This window comes from Lissotriton helveticus, chromosome 10 (assembly GCF_964261635.1).
Source record: "Lissotriton helveticus chromosome 10, aLisHel1.1, whole genome shotgun sequence".
Lineage (NCBI taxonomy): Eukaryota > Metazoa > Chordata > Amphibia > Caudata > Salamandridae > Lissotriton > Lissotriton helveticus.
In genome coordinates, this window is record NC_136071.1 from 104,644,513 (window position 1) to 104,665,298 (window position 20,786).

General features: G+C 42.4%; 1 protein-coding gene across 1 annotated transcript in view; it reads right to left on the reverse strand.

Annotated features, from left to right (window-relative positions):
* LOC144783951 (uncharacterized) overlaps window positions 1–20,786 on the reverse strand; it is a 266,569-nt gene that overhangs the window by 9,270 nt on the left and 236,513 nt on the right. Inside the window, exons 51-53 of the mRNA XM_078662679.1 lie at window positions 15,676–15,794; window positions 12,288–12,455; window positions 8,224–8,426 (exon numbers count right to left, since the gene is read on the reverse strand). Coding sequence (XP_078518805.1) covers window positions 8,224–8,426; window positions 12,288–12,455; window positions 15,676–15,794 — 490 coding nt within the window. The remainder of the gene's footprint in view (window positions 1–8,223; window positions 8,427–12,287; window positions 12,456–15,675; window positions 15,795–20,786) is intronic.

A 20,786-nucleotide genomic window follows, 5' to 3' on the forward strand; every position in this document is an offset into this window, starting at 1 on the left:
GTATTACAGTCAAAGTTACCCATGATGGAAAATGGCCTGGAGCTGTTGGGCATCTGTATTTTCTTACAATTAGTACTCCCTTTACAGGCCTTGCACTTCATACAACACTCAAATCCTGCTCTATTCCTGGCTGTAGTTTTCTTTCTAGACGAAACCATATTTTTACTTAGATCGTCTTTCAAAGATCTTCCCTTACGAAAAGTAATCTGGGGATTCTCTGTTATGTGTTTGCTCAGGAACTTATCTGTAGTTAGAATTGGCCAGTTTTTTGTCAATATCTTCCTTACCTGATATGCTTGCCCATAATAGGTAGTGATAAATCTTACTGTCCCCTCCTCTTCACTCACGTTTCTTTGTTTGGGTACTAGTAAGTCAGTTCTTGACATTTCATCAACTCTGACAACTGCTTGATTGATGGTTTTTGCAGAGTATCCTCTCTCCTTAAACCTCTCTGTCATCACTAGTTTTTCTTTTTCAAAGTTGATACTATCACTATTGTTGCGTTTGGCTCTCAGCAGCTCACCGAAAGGTATACTCTGGATGAGACTGTAAGGGTGAGCACTAGTAGCAAACAGCAAGCTGTTCCCCGCTGTGTCTTTTCTATGCAGGCTGGTGGATAGTTTGTTGTTTCTAACCTCCACTACGGTATCTAGAAAGATGACCTTCTCACTGCTTATGTGAGAAGTTAGTTTGATATTCATCTCGTTGTTATTGAGACTGGCAATATATCTCCTGGCACTCACTTCATCCCCCCTCCAGATGCAAAAGATATCATCTATAAAGCGAATCCAGAGTATCACCCTTTCCCCCTGGTCGCTTTGGCTACTGGACACCTGCTCCTCCCACCAGCCCATGAATAAATTCGCGTAGCTGGGGGCGAAGCAGGTGCCCATCGCCGTGCCCTGCATCTGCCTGTACCGTTGATCGTTGAAGTAAAAAAAGTTGTTCGATAGACAGAATTGTGTCATTTCAATCAACATCTCACTGTGTGATTGGGCAGTGATTGATCTTGCTCTAAGGAAGTGTCTGACTGCCTGGATCCCAGTTTCGTGTTTAATTGATGTATACAAACTGGTCACATCCATGGTTATTACCAAATAATCAGATTCCCAGGTTAGGTCATGAATTAGATTTAAGAAGTGCATGGTGTCTCTGAGGTAGGCAGGTAGGGACATCACAAAAGGTCTCAGGAACTAATCTATATATTTGGATGTTACCTCCAATTGTGACCCCATGGATGACACAATGGGTCTCCCTGGTGGACACAGTGGGTTTTTGTGTAATTTTGGCAGCAGATATAAAACTGGTGTTTTCGGATATTTACACTTCAGTCCTAGATATTCTCCCTTTTCCAAAATTCCCTTCCAAAATTTGATTATTTGTTAATAACCATGGATGTGACCAGTTTGTATACATCAATTAAACACGAAACTGGGATCCAGGCAGTCAGACAATTCTGTCTATCGAACAACTTTTTTTACTTCAACGATCAACTGTACAGGCAGATGCAGGGCACGGCGATGGGCACCTGCTTCGCCCCCAGCTACGCGAATTTATTCATGGGCTGGTGGGAGGAGCAGGTGTCCAGTAGCCAAAGCGACCAGGGGGAAAGGGTGATACTCTGGATTCGCTTTATAGATGATATCTTTTGCATCTGGAGGGGGGATGAAGTGAGTGCCAAGAGATATATTGCCAGTCTCAATAACAACGAGATGAATATCAAACTAACTTCTCACATAAGCAGTGAGAAGGTCATCTTTCTAGATACCGTAGTGGAGGTTAGAAACAACAAACTATCCACCAGCCTGCATAGAAAAGACACAGTGGGGAACAGCTTGCTGTTTGCTACTAGTGCTCACCCTTACAGTCTCATCCAGAGTATACCTTTCGGTGAGCTGCTGAGAGCCAAACGCAACAATAGTGATAGTATCAACTTTGAAAAAGAAAAACTAGTGATGACAGAGAGGTTTAAGGAGAGAGGATACTCTGCAAAAACCATCAATCAAGCAGTTGTCAGAGTTGATGAAATGTCAAGAACTGACTTACTAGTACCCAAACAAAGAAACGTGAGTGAAGAGGAGGGGACAGTAAGAATTATCACTACCTATTCTGGGCAAGCATATCAGGTAAGGAAGATACTGACAAAAAACTGGCCAATTCTAACTACAGATAAGTTCCTGAGCAAACACATAACAGAGAATCCCCAGATTACTTTTCGTAAGGGAAGATCTTTGAAAGACGATCTAAGTAAAAATATGGTTTCGTCTAGAAAGAAAACTACAGCCAGGAATAGAGCAGGATTTGAGTGTTGTATGACGTGCAAGGCCTGTAAAGGGAGTACTAATTGTAAGAAAATACAGATGCCCAACAGCTCCAGGCCATTTTCCATCATGGGTAACTTTGACTGTAATACCGAATATTGTGTGTACTGTTTAATTTGTCCCTGTGGGAAAGTCTACATTGGAAGCACCAAACACAGGGCAAAAATCAGGATATTGGAACATAAACGGGCCATTAGAAATAACAATGAACTGTTATCCTGTTGCCCGACATTTCAAGACACACCACAACCAGAATGACAATCTGTTGAAATTCGTGGTACTTGATGCAGTCAAAGAAAATGTAAGGGGTGGTGATAGGTTGCGACAGCTGAGAATCCTCGAGTCGAAATATATCATTGACTTCGAGACCTTACATCCAAATGGGATGAATTGCAGTGAAGAAATGGCAGTCCATCTATGATAATATGTGTAAATGTAATCAGGTCCAGACATCTCTCTCTAGTTTTAACATGTAAATATGTCGAATTTATGAATTTTAAAAATTACATCTTTTTCATGCAGGAACATGTAACAAGATCTGGAGGACAAACGTAACATTTTTGTGGATACAAGGAGAGCCACTCACAAGTAGCCCACTGGGGCAAGACTTTTGATAATTGTGGAGTAATTCAGCTCAAGAACTGTTACTTGGTACACCAGCCCACTGGGGCATGAATTGAGCCAAATCAGGCAATATAATTTGTTGACTTTATGAATTGTTGGAATGCAACTACCCACAGCGGGATTATTGATTATAAAGTCTATTTATAAATATATGTTTAACAGGAGCCCACTGGGGCGCAACAAGAGTATAAGCTCTGTGATATAATTTGTTGACAAATTTAATAGTGTATCATGTAAAATGAATTGCCCACTTGGGCGATATTAAGCGAACTCCATGTAAATATTTATGAATAAGCAGAATGCTGAAAAATTTAATTTTTGTAAAGTTTGGTGGCAAAAAACGAAATTATTACACATTCTAAGATGGCGACTACAAGGTAGTCTGTGAAGTCTAATGAAAGTCCTCTGTTTATGTTAATGATTTAAGATGTAAATAGCACTTTGTAACTGATCACATCCACCGTGACCAAGCCTTAAGTGGCGAAACACGTCGGTAGGGAGCTGCTGACTTCGTGCAAATAAATCACTGAAGCATCGTGAGCAGTCTGTGCAATTTCTTCAAAACTGGGAGGAAAAGTTGTTTGTTTATATAGGGTGGCCGGCACCCGCACAGACTCGCCGTAACTAGAGACTGGGAACAGCCGGGAATGGTTGTCGTATATATATATATATATATATCTCTAAACAGGTGCACCCAGGCAAAGTGCACTCTCACGGGTATGCATTGGCAAAAACAGAAACAGCTTCGATCCGTAGACACCATATGGCAGTCCCCATGTGGACGCGTTTCGGACTTGATGTCCTTTTTCAAAGGCGACACATAAAACACTGCTGCACTGCTCACAATTTATCCCCAATACAAAAATATTGCCCCATAGGTGGTGATTTTCTATTATTAACTCCAATATGGCGATATTATTGCAGATGATATTTGAGACATGTTATTATGTCGGGTATATTTCTCTATACAACATTGTGGCACTATACCTTTCTACCATTAATGGCCATGATGAGCAAGAAAGATTGTGCTGTGAGTATGGTAGGAGGAAAATTGCGGAAAAAGGGTCTGAACTAATGGAAACGATGGAGATTCCTCCAATACTAATGAATGCAATGATGGAGTGCCATCTTGCGTCTACCAATAGAAATATAAAGGGAGAACAAGGTTCTGTCAGCATTAACGAGTGTAGTGAGTCAGGGAGATTCTGCAGTAACCAATAAGATCAATGAGGAAGTTAAATTCTACTGACATTGACAGAAGGCTCCAGGGATGCAAAACTTGATGGCACAACTAAAGTGATGTGTAACATTTGCAGACACTAATGGAACAAGAAATAGCTAGAGTGCTGCATATATATGTGAGATCATGTGCGTCTCACTGAACGTGGTCAGGGATAAAGAGAGAGAGTCTCCTGGTACTGAGGAGAGTAAATAGGAGATTGTGGCCAGAAGGTACTACCAATACTAAAGAAAGAGAGAAGACGGGAGGCGCGGCTGATAGTTATTGTTGAGGAAGAAAGATCATGTTGTTGTAAAGGGAAGTGATTAGAAAGGAGTTTGGTGTCATAGGGATCTTGAAAGTTAATCTCGATAAAAACCTTGAAAAGGAAGGAAGGAAGGAAGGAAGGAAGGAAGGAAGATCATGTTGTTTCTTATGGAAATTAAGAAGGAGGCTGATGCTGTCAGTAGGATTGACACGGAAGGAGCGCAATACTTTTCGCAGTAATGGAACCTTTGGAGGAAAGATGCAACAAATGGAATAGGGAGGGATGCACAGGAGTAACAGAAGGATTATACCATCTTCGTATATGCTGCTATTTTTAAAGTCCCTTCCAAGCTGTTGGTCTGCAGAGACCAGCTGCCATTAAGTAGGACACAAATTCACATATGTCCGAGTCCTCAGGGAAATGCATTACCTATTTAACTTCTAAAAAAGAAGAAACAGCTCCAGTATATGCATCAATTGGCACTGTATCATAAGCGGGACTGTCAACCACGTGTGGATATGATCTAGTAGCACTAAGCATGCAAGGAACTGTAGTTTCGAGTTTACCAGTAGGGGCCTACAAGGTCCGGCATGCAAGTTGCTGTTGACTGAAAAGCGGCATCCCGCTGAATGTTTACATCATGGCCTGGGTCGAGATGACAGTTATTCAACATTCCAAGATATTGCACATTTTCTGAAAGGCCACTTGGCCACTGACCATTTGTTTGCCCAAATAAGTGATACAAATAACCAATTCTGGTTCTAGAGCAAAGCTGACATTCCCGGCACACAAACCTTTGAGAAAGAACTGTAATGGTAGGACTCTGGTTTGGGCATTGTATTTATTGCTATTGTAACTGACAAAAGCAATTGGAGCTGCCATGTGCATTGTTGACTCTTCTACAAGACCACTTCGTAGGGTTGATTATATATAAGCATTTTCGCTTATATGCCTTCCTCTGATGGTACAAACTTACTGGTTCGTCAAAACACAACTGGGCTGGATACGGCGGTGCATATTGACATTGAGCCAGCCCCTGTTCCAGGCTCCTTCATAGATGGTGGCTTTCATGTACTACTTAAGAAAGCATATGAGGTTTTACACCTCCCTCTTCCTTCAGTGGACTACGTACATTCTGCAGTCAACTGCTTCCACTATAGAGCCCTTATTACTCTTTAACGATGCCCTTCTTGAAACACTGAAAGATCCATGGTCAAATCCAGTATCCTGTCCTGCGGTGAACTAATTAAGAGCCTGACGCTGCAGACCAGCACCTGGAGACCCTACTTTCTTGTCCATGCATCCATCTCATGAAAGTTTATGGTTAAAATCTCCTCCACAATAAAATTGAATCCTGCAGTTTTCCCTACTGATCTCCTGAAAGGGAATCTAAGAAACTGGAACTTGTGAGGAGGAAGATCTTTTCTGGGGGAAATCTGGTGTAACGCTCACTGAATGCAGCTTGTGCTTTGAGTCACTACACGCACGTCCTTTGGGACATGCAGCGTTGGTAGTCTTTAATGTACTGGAACACCTACGGCGCCACTTCGCAGAAATAGTATGTGATGGGCAGGATGTCTCTTGCCACATCTTCCAAGCAGGCCTGGACACAGCAGAACCCGTTGCCAAGAACTTGAGCGTATTGGTTACCTTGAGAAGGTACATCTGGCTCAATTCCACAGGCTTTCAGCAGAATACGTTCATGGACATGCCCTTGGACAGAGACCATGTTAGACAAAAAGTGTACACAGAGCTTGAAGGCTTTAAAGAAGGAAGAATCACAGAATGATCTCTGGTCCTCAATCGACGACCAGGGATTTTCATCTCTTTCTAAATGCCAAAGCCTTTGTCAGATCATCCCAATAAAGGCAGAAACAAATAACACCATTTAGCAAACTCTCTGGTCCAACAGTACCCAGGGTGAGGCAAGTAAGCTAGCAAACACGTCCAACCTTCTTCCTCCTCCTTCTCCTCCCTGCTCCACCAAGGAAGACCTAGTAGTTCCCCTATGAAGAAGCACATGATGCCATTTGGAAAATAAGCATTCTCTTTTCTACACGCCTAACAGATCATTTTTTTAGACCAATGGGTCCTATAAATCATATGATGGGGATATATCAAAAGCCAAACATCTGCAGCACGAAGTGGCGACCCTGTTGCATAGAGGAGCAGTGGAGATAGTGGCAAAATGGGAAATTAGGCATGGGTGCTATTTTTGGTACTTCCTGGTTCCCACTGAAGGCGGTGGCCTTTGTCCACTCCTAGACCTTAAGGGCCTGAACTGGTACCTGGCAAGGAGAAGTTCAGGATTCTGTCATGGCCCGGTGTTACTGTCAGAAGATATGGAAAACTAGATAGTATCCCTCTACCGTCAGGACATGTATTTTCATATACCAATATTAAAACCATACAGACAGTACCTGCGGTTTGTACTGGGCTCTGCTCATTAATAATTTGCGGCTATTCCCTTTGTACTGACTTCGGCACCTTGACTCTTTACCAAGATGTTGGTTGTGGTCCATCTCGGGGGGAAAAAGTTACTTATCTTCTGTAACGATCTTTATGGTTGGTGGTTACTCTATCTACCTGCAGATTTCTCACCGTTCTCGCCCTCCTCTTTTCTAAAAAAAAATGTAAAACCCATATAAAACAATGCCAATTTACTATGTAGCACCCATTTTTGTCTAGTCGTTATTCTCATTCCGCCTCGAAAGACGTGGTTAGAAATAAGTGACAACTGACGCCAGAGTGTGAGGGTGACACTGACATAGCTTTGTTGCTGGTGTCAGTCGGGGCCAACACCCCTTATCAGCACTGGAGAGCTAGGTCAGCAGTTTCTGAATCCAGACTGGCGCCTGACATGTTCAAAGGCGAGGAATCTGTAGGTAGATAGAGTATACACCAGAAAGATAATTAACCGAGGTAAGTAACTTTTCCATTTCCATAGGAGGCTCCATTAGCCCTGTGCTAATTTGTAGCACATAGAGAACTCCTAACAGGGCGAATACGAGTCCCAAGAAAGAGTCACACGACAATTTCACTAGCTTGATGTGCGTCTTGTGTCCGGTGCACATTCCAAGCATATTACTGGGAATTTGGTGAAAAACCAAATAAAAAATAAAAGAATGTTCAGCTAGATTATCCCCATCTGTAGTTTTACGTTTATATTGGTGAATAGGTTCCAGAAGCCTTTGCGCTGCCTTGTATCTTGAGAAATGTAGGCATTCCACAATCACACTTTCCCAGAATTGTAAAGTGGGTCAAACAGTTTGCACTTTTTCAGATGAAGGTGTGAAAAGACACACACACCTGTGAGTTTAAACTCCTGTAAACTTTTAGTACATTCCATGGGAGAAGTTGTAGATTTCAGCGTCATTGATGGCTTTCAAAATTATAATTAGAACGTGACAGAAAGAAACAATTTGAAACAGATCGCTGACTTTTGATAGGCTGTCAGCAAATGTGCAATAGCAAGGTTGTGTAACAGGCCTGATCACCAGTTCTTTCTTTCTTAAATAAGGATTTCCATCTGACGTCATAGACCCATTTTAATAAATAAAAACATCAAGAAATACTGTGACTATATTAATTTTCCTTGGTATTATTCAAGACACTAATGCATTTCTATTGCTCTCGTTTAAATCTTAAGGGCTCATTCGGAGTCCTGCAATAAATCCAAAATTGGGCGCAAATGGCATTTACTTCAAATTTCGGATTATGGATTGGTGCAAATTGAATTTGCAATCCCCTTCAGAAAAAAAGGGATCTCTGAGTGACTTGAAAATACTTACATTGCTTGATAGACAGCACAGGACACGCCCCTAGGCACGTAGTCAAGTGCAGTGGAGTTGATGTACGGCAATAGAAAGTCGAGATTGGAGAGAAAGCTTGTCACATTCGTCAAAGGCGTGGTAATAAGCCCGGGGCCCCAGGTTTCGAAGGTGTCTGTCAAGAGGGTGGCCGCAATTTTATCGTCTGTTAACACTGTGCTGTCCTGAAAGACATGAATATTGTCAGGAAATCAAATGCGTGCCCGCTATGATAATATCACCAATGATTCTTCATTTTTCCTGGACTCATTTAAAGCACAGCTTCCTCTCTTAGAGCTTCCTCTCTGTAACCAAGCATTGGCAAAGCCAATAGGTGTTGCGTTGGATGCCAGGCATTGGACTTTGTCAATGCTTGTTTTGTCGTTTTTTTGTTGTTGTAAATTTGCATTGTACGGTCAGCTCCTGGACCCTCCCCAATAAAAAATATTAAAAAAACTACTTTGTGTGAGGGTGTGCATCTTTAGAAAGACCAGGATGCGGTCACTGACAGTGAATCTAGCTGGTGACTGACATGGGTTAACTCAATGCCCCATGCTGTTTGCCGTAGTAGGTGGAAGAATAAAAGTGAATGGCACAACAAAAGACCACTGGTTGAAGAGGGTGACAACAAGTCTCCTATAAGTACAATTGCTTATATTAAGTAAAACACATCATAGGGTATTTAGTTTATGCATTTTTTTACATGCTTGATATATGACATTTATTACTCCCAACTAAAAATAAACATGACATTGCCTGTCACCAAGACGTTCCATGAGCATATGGAGTCTCTAGAGAGCAGGTCAGGTGATTTTATAAGGCAAAGACATTACAAAGTGAGTTGGAATCTCCTCATTACAAACATTAGGGAACATTTCATTTCTCGTTATGCTTTATACTTCCATTGCACTGTATTTATAATGGAAAACAAATGTATTTTAGGGGTCAAATGGAGGGAGACTGGCTCATGCTAATGTGTTGTTTCACAACAGAAATTCCCTTATATTAAACAATGAAACCAGTTACTTTGTGAAGACTTTCTGCGTTAGCCAAGATCTATTTGATTTGACTTAAAGTACATATAGTACACTTATTAGAGGGGCTTTCAGCCCTGGATATGCTGTTGTGTCAGTCACCCATTCTTCTGCCCACTACAGCATGAGCTGATGGATCATGGCAGGCCACTTCAACCATTGGGTAAATTCACTGTGAGTGACAGCATTCTGAGCTATTACAAGGGGCACACCACAGATAAAGTAGTCCCTTCTGTTCCAAGGACTACAATGGCAATATTTTTACATCAAACATTATTTTGTGCTTTTTATTTCCATTTTTGTTTTCATTGGCTAAGGCCTGGCAGCTCCCAAAAGAATGTTTTATGAAAACATAACCAAACAAAACGAGCATTGACAAAGCAAAAAGGCTTTCAAGCAACGCCAGACCGATTGGCTTTCCAAATGCTTGTTTCCTTTATCTTTGAAAATGCAATTCGAGCTGGCACAATGCTGACAGTCAGAGCAGGTAAATAAGGGCTCTAAAAAAGGATAACTTATAGCCTTGCACAGTTTTTCTCTCATTCGATATATGGCGAGTTTGTACCCGTGTCCTGGAGTCAGTACCTGGCGCTGCCTGCTTGTCAGGCAATAAAGCTCTGTCTTACTGGTTCATTTCTGGATTTAGAGTCTTTGCTTACCATGTCCACAGATTTAGGTGACGTCACACAATGGTAGGCTGATGTGAATGAAGGGAGTGGTAAAGCCTTCAATCAGGACTCAAGTGATGGAACCTATATCTATGTAATTTGTGTACAAAAATCACCCCTCACCCACAGCCTTAGGCTGTAATCCTTTGTCTTGAAGAGACCTTAAGCAATCCATGACCCTTCTATGAACCTAATTAATAGCATAGAGTAACCATGGTTAGACCCTAGCACTGATAATATACCCCTTGGAAGGCATAAATACCCAACCAAGGCATATCCATGAATCCACTTGCTTCACTGGCACCAGGACCGCCCAGCCCAAAGCCAGTGTCCAGTCAACCACAGAGCCTCACTGGAGTGGTAGAGCTGGCAAAGTACATGTGATAATGCACTGTATAAAGTACTTGCAGGAGTGAGTTACAAAGTTGAGCTCCTGTGCAAACTGGATGCAAGAATTTTGGGCGATCCAGGCAAAAAAGAGCTTTCCCTTTAGAACACCACCAGTCCCCTAATACAAGGGCCACTTTGGCGGGGGCTTTTTTTTTTTAGATGGTGCGCCTTTTGGTGGTGCGCTTCGGTAACAGACTTAACTGTGTTGATGGAAGCATCGACCCTGAAAGGGAGGGGCAAAAGTTGCCTTTCTAGAGTAATGGAGGTAAGGTGGTCTCTGGCAGAATGTGGGGGTGCTTTTATGTGTGGAATTATTGTTGATTGCTGGGGCCTGGGGCGCGAAGGGGTTTGATCAGATAGACAAAGTAGCTGGTTGCCTCTGGTGTCCGCCTAGGGCTGACTCTTCTCCTACAGCCACCTGCCTTGAAAAGAGCAATTTATGACGGCCATTTTGTGGCCGCGCCAGGAGACTTTGGAATTCCCAGCTTGTGGAGTTCAAACTCCTCTTATTTTAATGGGTATTTTAAATCTTGTACCCCTGACCTCAACCTCCCAGATATCTGAATCATTGGCATTACTCTGCTTCAACTGTTTCTCCCAAACAAGCTTGATTTCCCTTCTTTTTATGTATCCCTTTCTCTCTTCCCAGGATGGCCTTAGTTTCATTTCAAAGTCTGTTCTTCATTTGGCCCCTTGTGTTGCTTCCTTCCCTGTCCTCTCTTTTTAATAGAGGTACTTTTTTTAACAGACTGAGCCATGTTCTAGATTACTCATTGATTTGCTCCTGTATCTGAGGCCTTTGGTTTCTAATTAGAATGTCATAGTGCAATGCACTAGCAGATCACGTTAGCTCTATTTAAAACTATGCTATAAATAATATTCTCAAATAATAAGTATGTCCAGAAGTGACAGACCAAGTGCACCTATTGTCCACATGAGTGCATGCATTTACATCTTGGACCTTTAATGAAATTGAAGGTTAATAGAGCTATGACCCTGATGTATAAAGCAGTGGTTGCAATTTGTGATCCGACGTAAGTAGTAATAGTTCGGTTGGCAAATTTCCTTGCAGAGTTAGACGCAGTCTGACCTACCACATGAATATTAATAAGCTAGGTTGCAAACTGTGACTTAATCTCATTGGATGCAATTCAAGGGATGGTGGTCTCTGGGGATCAGCAAAATCTCAGACCATCATGTCTGTAAGCACATTTAAACAAAGTAAACATTTTTGCTTAATTGGAAACCATCATCCTTAATGGACATGGGGCTGTGTTTAAAAAAGAAAATTTACTTTTGAAAACAATTCAGTCTTGGCAGAGGTCAACTGTATTACAGCCTACTCTCCAACAAGCTTTTCTATTATTGCACAAAGGGGGAAGGGGTTCTTTTTTCAGACCATTTCCGCTCTTAAAAATGGTTAACCAATCAAACTTGAGGGTATGCAGTTTTTCAATGTTTTGGACTGGATTGTCGACACAAAACACTTATACATCTCCTAAACAAAAAAAATATATTCGGAAGGGATTCCTACAACACGGTCCTTACAATAGTGGTTTTTTGTAGAGTCAAAAACCCGTTTTAGTAGTAGGTATTCATTTACTGACTTTCAAAACGGTTTGTACATTAAAAATGTTTTTATGGTTGCAAACAATTCGAATTGTGGTTTGCGACCTTAAAACAATTTTGAACATTAGGCCTTAGAGCCTACCTTTGATTCCAGCTGTGTTCACTTCCCCTCATTAATTATTATGAACAATATGTTTGTTTCATAGAGCTCTGCAGACCATGAGGCGTCACCTACATCTCAGACTAAAGAATGCTCTATCCTGACTAAAATCACATGATCAGTTTATGCCTCCTCACCACAGTCCTGTCTCTAATCGTACCTGGTAGCTCCATGTTTTAAATACCACAGGAGCTACAAAACAAGATGTGCTCTGCGCATACTTACCACCAATACTCTCGCTCTCATTTCATCCAGGAAAATGGTCAAGTACGAAATGTCCTGCATCTTCTGTGAGCTAAACACAAGATTAATTGCACTGGCATTGGAGATGATGGAGCTTTGTACTGTCAAACTGGAGAGCTGGCTGGCAGTGAGAATGTCATAGCAGTCCTCCTACAACATAAAACACAGATTTTTAGGCTTGGAAATACATTCAACCATATGACTGCCACTCCTCTGCACAGATGGACACAAGCATAGCAACCACACACGTTCCTCACTTCATCTACAATCTACACATCTCTACACAACAGGCACAAACACACCACGCCCATCTCACAACTTCCAACTTACCTACTTAATTCCCAATGGTAAAACAGATTCATGAAGCACACTGATATATAGTGAATTTGTAAAAGAACAGTTCATCTAACCCCATTGAACAAAAAATACATTAGGAACACCTGAAATCACGTTAGACCATTTTATCATCATATGCCGTTTCTTTTGGAATATCCTGGACTTTTATGCAGATGTGGATGGACCCTTAATTATGGAGGTATCATCTTAAAGTTTTGAACTATTTTAATGCAGGCTGTCCATATTCTTATGCTTTACAAGTATGTGTCTTTTCCAAACTTAGGGGCATATTTGCAAGCCGCTATCACCACAGGAACGTCACTTTTTGTGACGTTCCTGAGGCAATAGGGGATTCGCCTTACTTACAAGGCGGCTTCAAGCCACTTAACGTGGCTTAACGTCGCCTTATAAATAAGGCCCCCTTACACGCTAGACTTAGCGTGAAAGTGGTGGGCAATGGGTGTTGTGGTGAGCGTTCTGCCGCAACACCCATTCATTTTGGCGCTGCCCCCTATTTACAAGGGTGACGTGAATGGGAGGCCGTGCCAAAATGAAGACCAGGGAAAACCTGGTCTTAACATGGTGCTTTATTTCTCCTTGTTTTTGTGGTTTCTGTGTGTGCTGCATTGTGCAGCACACATAGTTTTCATTCATGGCAATTTGCTGCTTCTATGTGTGCTGCACAATGCAGCACACATAAAAGTTGCAAATCGTCATCTTTTTAATGATAGTTTTAATTCATGGCAATTTGCTGCTTCTATCATTAAAAAGATGACGATTTGCAACTTCTATGTGTGCTGCATTGTGCAGCACATAGAAGCAGCAAATTGCCATGAATGAAACCAATCATTAAAAAGATGACGATTTGCAACTTCTATGTGTGCTGCATTGTGCAGCACATAGAAGCAGCAAATTGCCATGAATGAAACCAATCATTAAAAAGATGACGATTTGCAACTTCTATGTGTGCTGCACAATGCAGCACACATATGAGTTGCAAATTGCCATTCTGGATTGTTTGTGTGCAGGAAGAAACACCTTCCTGCACATAAACAATCATTTACTCAATGCAGGCACCCTTGCACTATGGTGCAAGGGTGCCTGCGTTGGCGATAGGCAGCTGAATCTAGAGCCAGCGCAGGGAGAAACTCACGGAAGTGCTGTATTATTGTAAATACAGTGCATCCATGCGTTTCTAAAGTGACGGAGCATGGTGTTAGCAATTTTGGAGCGAATCCGTGCTCTGTCGCTTACTTGTAAATATGCCCCTTAGATTCATGAGTTATGACAATTCACAAAACTTCCCAATAATATGTTTGCAAAATTGTGCCAGCGGCATGCTCCTGAGCATTTGAAGTGATTCGTTTTTTATGTAGGCATTTCACCTGTGTGAAAGGTCCTCACTGTACAGTTCATGGCAGAGGAAAGGAACCACCATTGTGTAATTTATATTTGTGTTCAGTTTCTCCATAGAGAAAATGATTATCTCCATGGAAAACCTCTTTTGCTATACCTCCGCAAAGTGTGGGACAATTCCCTTTCTCTTCAGTTCCCACTGTAGTGCAAACGTACCACCACTGCCAGAGTGGTACAGTGGGCATTGGCAAACTTGCAAGGCAAACTACCCCTTGATCAGTTCTCTTCCCACTCCTTGCATGGGATTTGCCACTGTGTAATGTCTTGGTGACCAAGTGTAACAATATGCGGAATCAGCCCGGACTGGCATTACGGGCATCAGGTATTTTCCCGGGGGCTGGCAGGTTGGAGCTGGTTGCAAATAAACAATACAAAAATGATTTAAAGCGTGCTTTAAAACCATTTTTTTAAATATTTTGGTGGTCTCTATTTCCTGCAGTCAGAAACTTGGCCAGCTTGTCCCAAGCAACAAAACCGCTCCCATTAGCACTAAAACCAGCCTCCACCCTGCCAGACCACCAGCGAAACGCTGCCCTCATTCACTCCATGCAGTATGGTGGCTGCTCTGGCATAATTTGCCAGGGCTAGTTTTGGTGCCCAGTCTTGCTCTATGCAGAATTAATAGATCTCCATGTGCATGCTCCCCTTTTGTGAATACCTAGCAGATGTAGATGTAGCCATGCTCAATTGTAAAAGTACAAGGTTGTTATTGTGAGTAAAAAGTGGAATACAAAGAAGAGAAAACAGCAGAAGGACTACAACATGGACAAAGGGACAGGGACACCAATATTAAACAATCTGGAAATACATTTGGAAATGGTTGGTTTATTAATAAGATTATAGGAAACCATTTCTAAAATAATGTAAATGTTTTCAGAGTTTTTTGGGACTAACTAGCAACAAAATGTGTTTTTGTTTCCGCTGGTTACTACTTCAAACTCCATCAGCACCTCCCCCCCAACCACCAGCAAAATGCTGCAAAATAAATGTATTGCAAACTGGGCGAGTATGTTATTGTTAATGAACAGAACGCTTTCCAGTAATGCCAGACATGTTCCCATGCTCTAAAAAGAAAACATAGGAGCTTATATACAAGCCCCTTGGGTTGCTGGTACGTCATTTTCTCTCATATTAAGTGTGATGCACCGGTGGCGCAAGGGGCTTGTAAATAAGCCCCAAAGTCTGTAGTTCGATGACTAGACACTTAACCTTTTCCAGAGCATCACCAGTAAATTTCAAACAGGGGTTTTCAAGATCCAGATCCATGCCAGATTTTCAGGATTTCCACATATGATACATTTACATACAATAAATCTAAATGCGAATTGTTTACTGTGGTTGTTGATTGGTTCTGGCATATCTCTGACCACGCGGACCTACAGTTGATAACTCTGCTTTACAATGGAAAAGCAGACAAGGAGAGAGGGGGAAATAGACCTAGGAGAATAGAAAGAGAAAGAAAGGGAAGGAAAGGAAAGGGAAAAAGAAGGGAGAAGTAAGGGAAACAAACAGGTAAACAAAAAATGGGTTGTGAATGAGCAACAGTGAATTACTGTGATGGATTTGTGATGGCCATAAAACGGGCGGAGTAAATGATGCTTATGCAGGCATTACTTACCCCTTTGAAGTTTTCCTTTAAGCTGGTGAAAGTATCCACTGCAACCTCATTAGAAAATGTTCCAAAATACGTAGTCAACCAATCCCTGTCATTAGTGTCAATAGAGGCGCATGCATAGGCTGCGGAGGCAATGAGAGAAACCGGAATTAAATGGAGCAATTTTTGTGCAGTGGCAATGGCGTGTGCCTTTTTGTTTTTGTTTTTGGGGTTAGAGAGTTGATGTTAATATTCCCTGTCGCAGTGAGTTTGTTATTTAGTTTAGTTAATTATTTTACATTTTAATTATTTAATAATCTCATAAAACCAAAAGAAAACATACAGTGGATCTCATCAAACAGCTGCCCCACAATTTTCAACAGACCCACTTAGTTATCTCAGTGGCCCAGTCCAAGACTATATAAAGTGTAAACACCATCACCTGTTCCTAAAATGCTATGCTTCAAATGGCTAAGCCCCCATCTTTGTAAGGTACAACTGGCTATGGAGGGAATAGGAAAGGTGAAGTAATAATGGCAACTTTAAATTTAATTTTGATTATCTCGTGCTTTTAGAAATCCCACCAACCTCTTAAAATTGTTCTATTTATCTACAAGAAGTCTAAAGCTGCAATGCATCATATTGTCTCATGCACAACAAATACTGTGCCACACCGTAGCTCTATGTGCTGAAGTATTCTTAAATATCCGCAGGGGTGATTGTGCCACCTCTACATGGGTAAAAGCATATTATTTACGGAGCATCTCCACTCTTCTCCATGACGAATACCATAAACAGACGATGACACCCTGAGCCAACAGTCCTGTCTCACCACTTGAAGCTTCTTCCAATTGGCATGTGCCACCAAATGGAGATCCAGAAAAAAAGGAGATTCATATCTTCCGTCAGAATGGCTGGTCTTTTTGTATGGAATTCTACAATTTGGGATTTGTAAGTGCTTCTCCAATAGTGTCACCACCTTTCCCCATCTGGGGAGTGAGATTGCTTTACAGAAGGGAACTTGTTTGCCTTCTTAACTTGTTTGCATCCAGGGTGCCTGGGTGTGAGTGACACAGAGAAAAGCACGTTTCCATGGCATTTAACATGACCATGTCAGGTGACAGCACAAGGAAACCTAACACTCTTGCCCTACTGCCCAGTGACAACAGGTCAGTGTTGCAAAGTCATCTTGTGCCATGGGCACCCCCCCAACCTTTGGCTGACTGGTAATTGGTGGTACCTGACTCTGACTGACCCTGGGCTCAGCCTAACCATGCCCAGGGCCAGTGCTATGCTGAAAGAGACACTTAGAATACAGTGAAAACACCAACATACACTAGGGTACACTATGTGTTAGGGTACCCCTGCAATTGGTATGACCTCCCCTATAAGGCCCTAGTACATAATAGGGCAGGGGGATTGGAAGTACCTTTAAGTCCTTAGTATATAATAGGGCATGGCAGTTTAACGGCCAGCAGCCTTTCTGCACTTGTATGTGTACACTGTTGAAGCCTGATGCTTGTTTAAGAGCAGCTCTGTGTTGCAGGACTGATTTTAAAATTGAAATTATCTTTGGAGCACTTGCAAATTGATAAACTACAATGTTGGGGCATATTAGGTATCCCCAGGGTCTCCCCTAAGTGTCCCAGAGGTGAGGGGTCAGGTATCTATAAAGAGGACCCTTATAAAATGAGTGTTATATGTCCTGGGTTTAGTGAAATTGTACATTTCACTCCCTACATTGTTGTAAAGTGCTTCCCCAGAACAGCTTATGTGCTAGAAGCACTATTATGTGAGGATCTGCAACATTTTGATATATTCAGAACCCCCTAAAGTCTTTCCCCCTAGGTGTTCCAGGGGTGGAGGGTGGGAGGGAGGTCCTCTGGGTATAAGCATGGTCCTTATAAAACATGTTTTATAGGCACTGGTATTGCAGAAATTGCACGGTTCATTTTTCCATTGCAGATCCCCAGCCCGTAGGTTAACATGGCAAGAGGTTATTAATTAATAACTGGGGAAAGGAAAGCAAGAAAACTAGAATCAATGAACTCAGTAGATTGGTAATGATAAATCCAACAATATGGTATTGTTGAATGTATTCTAAAATGTACAGACAAGAAGTTATCTGACTTTCTTGTCTGTAAGCCCAACTATAGCCCTCAAGTGCTCTGACTTGATTGGTCAGAGATAAGTGGATTAGCATGGCTGCTTTGAAGAGGTGATAAATGACCCCTGGGGTTAGGACGCCTTTCTGGGAGGAAAGGGTGCTGGGCATAGGAATGCCAGGGGAGGGGTAGTAAATAATGCTCTTCAAGGGAAGGCAGAGACAAGTTGGAGAAACCAGTTTCATTTACACCGCTCCCCTCTGCCCCACAGCCAGATGTGGGGATTAAGGAATAATTCCCAGATGTAAGGGGAGTGCACATATGCAGATGACGCCATCCTGTAGGCTGGTTTAGTTAGTTCAGCTCCCTCTGCTGGAAAATCAGCCATGGTGAGAAAGAAAATAATGCCACACTTTAGAGGATGTGGTCATAACCTGGGCTATTGCCCTGCACCTCGTTGAACAGAACTGACCTCCTGCTTGACCCAGAGAACTTGGAGAAAGTATATGAGAGGGATAGAGCCTCTTAGATCTGCTACTTGAAACTTAAGAAAAGAAGGGTGCCAGATGAGGAGTTTGATTTGCACCAACCAGGCCCTGCACTCCGAAGATTGCGCCTGTTACACAATCTGGAACTACAGCCCTGGGGGCTATCTTGCTTCAAAAGGACTAAAGTGTGGACTCCCTGCAAGCTACAGGTCAACAGAGCTCACCTGGACTATCACCGCCAAGAACCTCCAGCCTGGAGAACTACCAGTGGATTTGTAAAAGTTTTGTTCAAGTGGATTGTGGGAACTGAAGTCCCAAACTTTCAAGGACCGTCTTGGAGATTCCAGATCCTTAGAGTATGTTTTGGACACTGTGGAACACTTTGGGGAACTTTAGGAAGAAGTTCGGAGAATTTGGAGACACTTTGGAAAAAAGCTCCATAAGTGGACCGACTCGACCTGGCCAGCCACGCCGGAGACCCTAAACCGCGAGCCGGCCTGCCGTCCAGGTTTGTCCCACTGAAAAGCTCCGTAGGTCCGACTTCCAGAGTTTGACTAGGAGTAGGCAAAAACCCAAGCCGGCGAACCCTCACCAAAGCTGGCCTGGTGAACAGCATCGAGTGATCCCTGAAGAAAAATCTCTGTAAAAGTTTCTAAGTCCGAACGTAGAAAAGGTAACTGGGAACAACCGTGAGAGCCAAGCTACCCACCTTCAAGCATGGGCAAGCCTGGATCAATGGTTCATCCTGCTGAAAGCTCCAGAGCTCGGATTTCCATAAGTTTGACCGGGGGCTCGTCACAAGACAAGCCGTTGAACCCTCACTGAATCCAGACTGGGTGAGAGCTTCGAGGGACCCCGGCAAGAAAGTCAGAAGGTACTTTGACCAAGACCTACCGCGAGGGGTAGCCATACAGGGATCCATCGCAGTCGGCCTGAAACTTTGACTTTGAGCCGGTCTAGTGCAATCAGTTTGTCCCAATAGACGCTATCGGTTTCTATGTGCTATATAGTGCTAAATCTTTAAAAATTAATTTCTCCGGTTCCCTACATTGGATGCTTTTAATTTTGGTGTTATTTTAAAGATACAAATATTTCCCTATTTCTATAAATTGGTGTTGGATTTTTATTGTATGAGGTGTCTTAATTATTTACTGAATTTGTGTTTTTTAATACTTTACATACCTGTCATTAAAGTTAAGCCTGCCTGCTTGTAGCCAAGCTACCAAGGGTTGAGCATGGGAATATTTTCCTAAGACCTGTACTGAGCCCTGTATTGGGGTAGTGGCCTTATTGCCAGGTGCAGATATACATTTGTCTCTACTAATAACCCACTTTCCAACAGTCAGACATCCAACCCTGAAGGTTAAACTTTAATCTCAACTCCTCTCAACAAAAACCCAACAGTCACCCTCCCTCCAGCTGCAGCGCCATAAGCCTTCCTCAAGGATTCTAAGCTTCAATTCTCTACATGTAGGATCATATTGCTTCAGAAATCTCCATTTTGCACAGCTTTTTTAGGATGGGTGCAGCACTGCCATTATCATTTTTTGCCTCTGTGCCGAAGTACTGGTAGAGGTATCCTTCTCTTTTCCACCTCCTTTTTCTTTTAGTGGTGGGGCTGAAAAAAATGTGTTCCCACTTTGTCTGCTTGTCTGCCATGCCATGGTGCTTATAAGAGCCTTTACTCATTACAGGTTAGCTGGATTCAATATCAATCTGCTGACACTTGTTGCTGCTCCCAGGGAATATCTCCTTACACACCCAAGTCACCAGCCCCAAGGTAGACCATGGTTATATGAAATTACATCCTCTTCTGTTAAACTACTGTCTTCCTGTAACCTCATGGACTATCTGAAGCTACTAGTGCATTTGCTGTACATCTGCTGCAAGTTAAAATGCTGAACCGATTTATAAATGTACCGCTTATTAGGGTTGACGAGACTACCTTAAAGATGATGATTCAAGGGGTAAATAAAGTGATGTATGAGGGTGCTGAGTGAGAACTCCAATGTGCAAGCAAATTTGAATTCTGTTCTGAATTGAAGAGGGAGGATCTCATTTTCCAGTGTGCCAAACTGAATTTATACAACCCCTGGGTGGGCATGTAGTGCAAGAGGCAAAATATTAGGAGGGGTGAAGATGATGCCTAGTAGAGACGTTGTTGGTGGGTCAAATTCAGGGGGGACTGGAATGTAGCATAGTTGAAAGTTCCGTAGGTTGTATATTGCTTGGCTTGTTATGTAATGTGTCAGCCAATGGGAGGGGGACATTGACCAACTCATGGAGAGGTTGAGTTAGTTATACTTGCTGATCCCACACCACTCTTTGATGAGTGGAAAAATGGTGGTGTAAAGCTTCATAAATTGACAGCCACCCAATGGCACTTACGGGCTTAAACCTAAAGCACCTTGGGTGGACTCTATCAGTGATGCTATTCCTATCCCTCACATTCAGGGGCAGGATGCTCACAGCCTTTGCAGGAATCGTGATTTTACTGCCGTAAGGGCTTTGGGATCTTCAGCCTGTAAAATCTTGGCTGCAT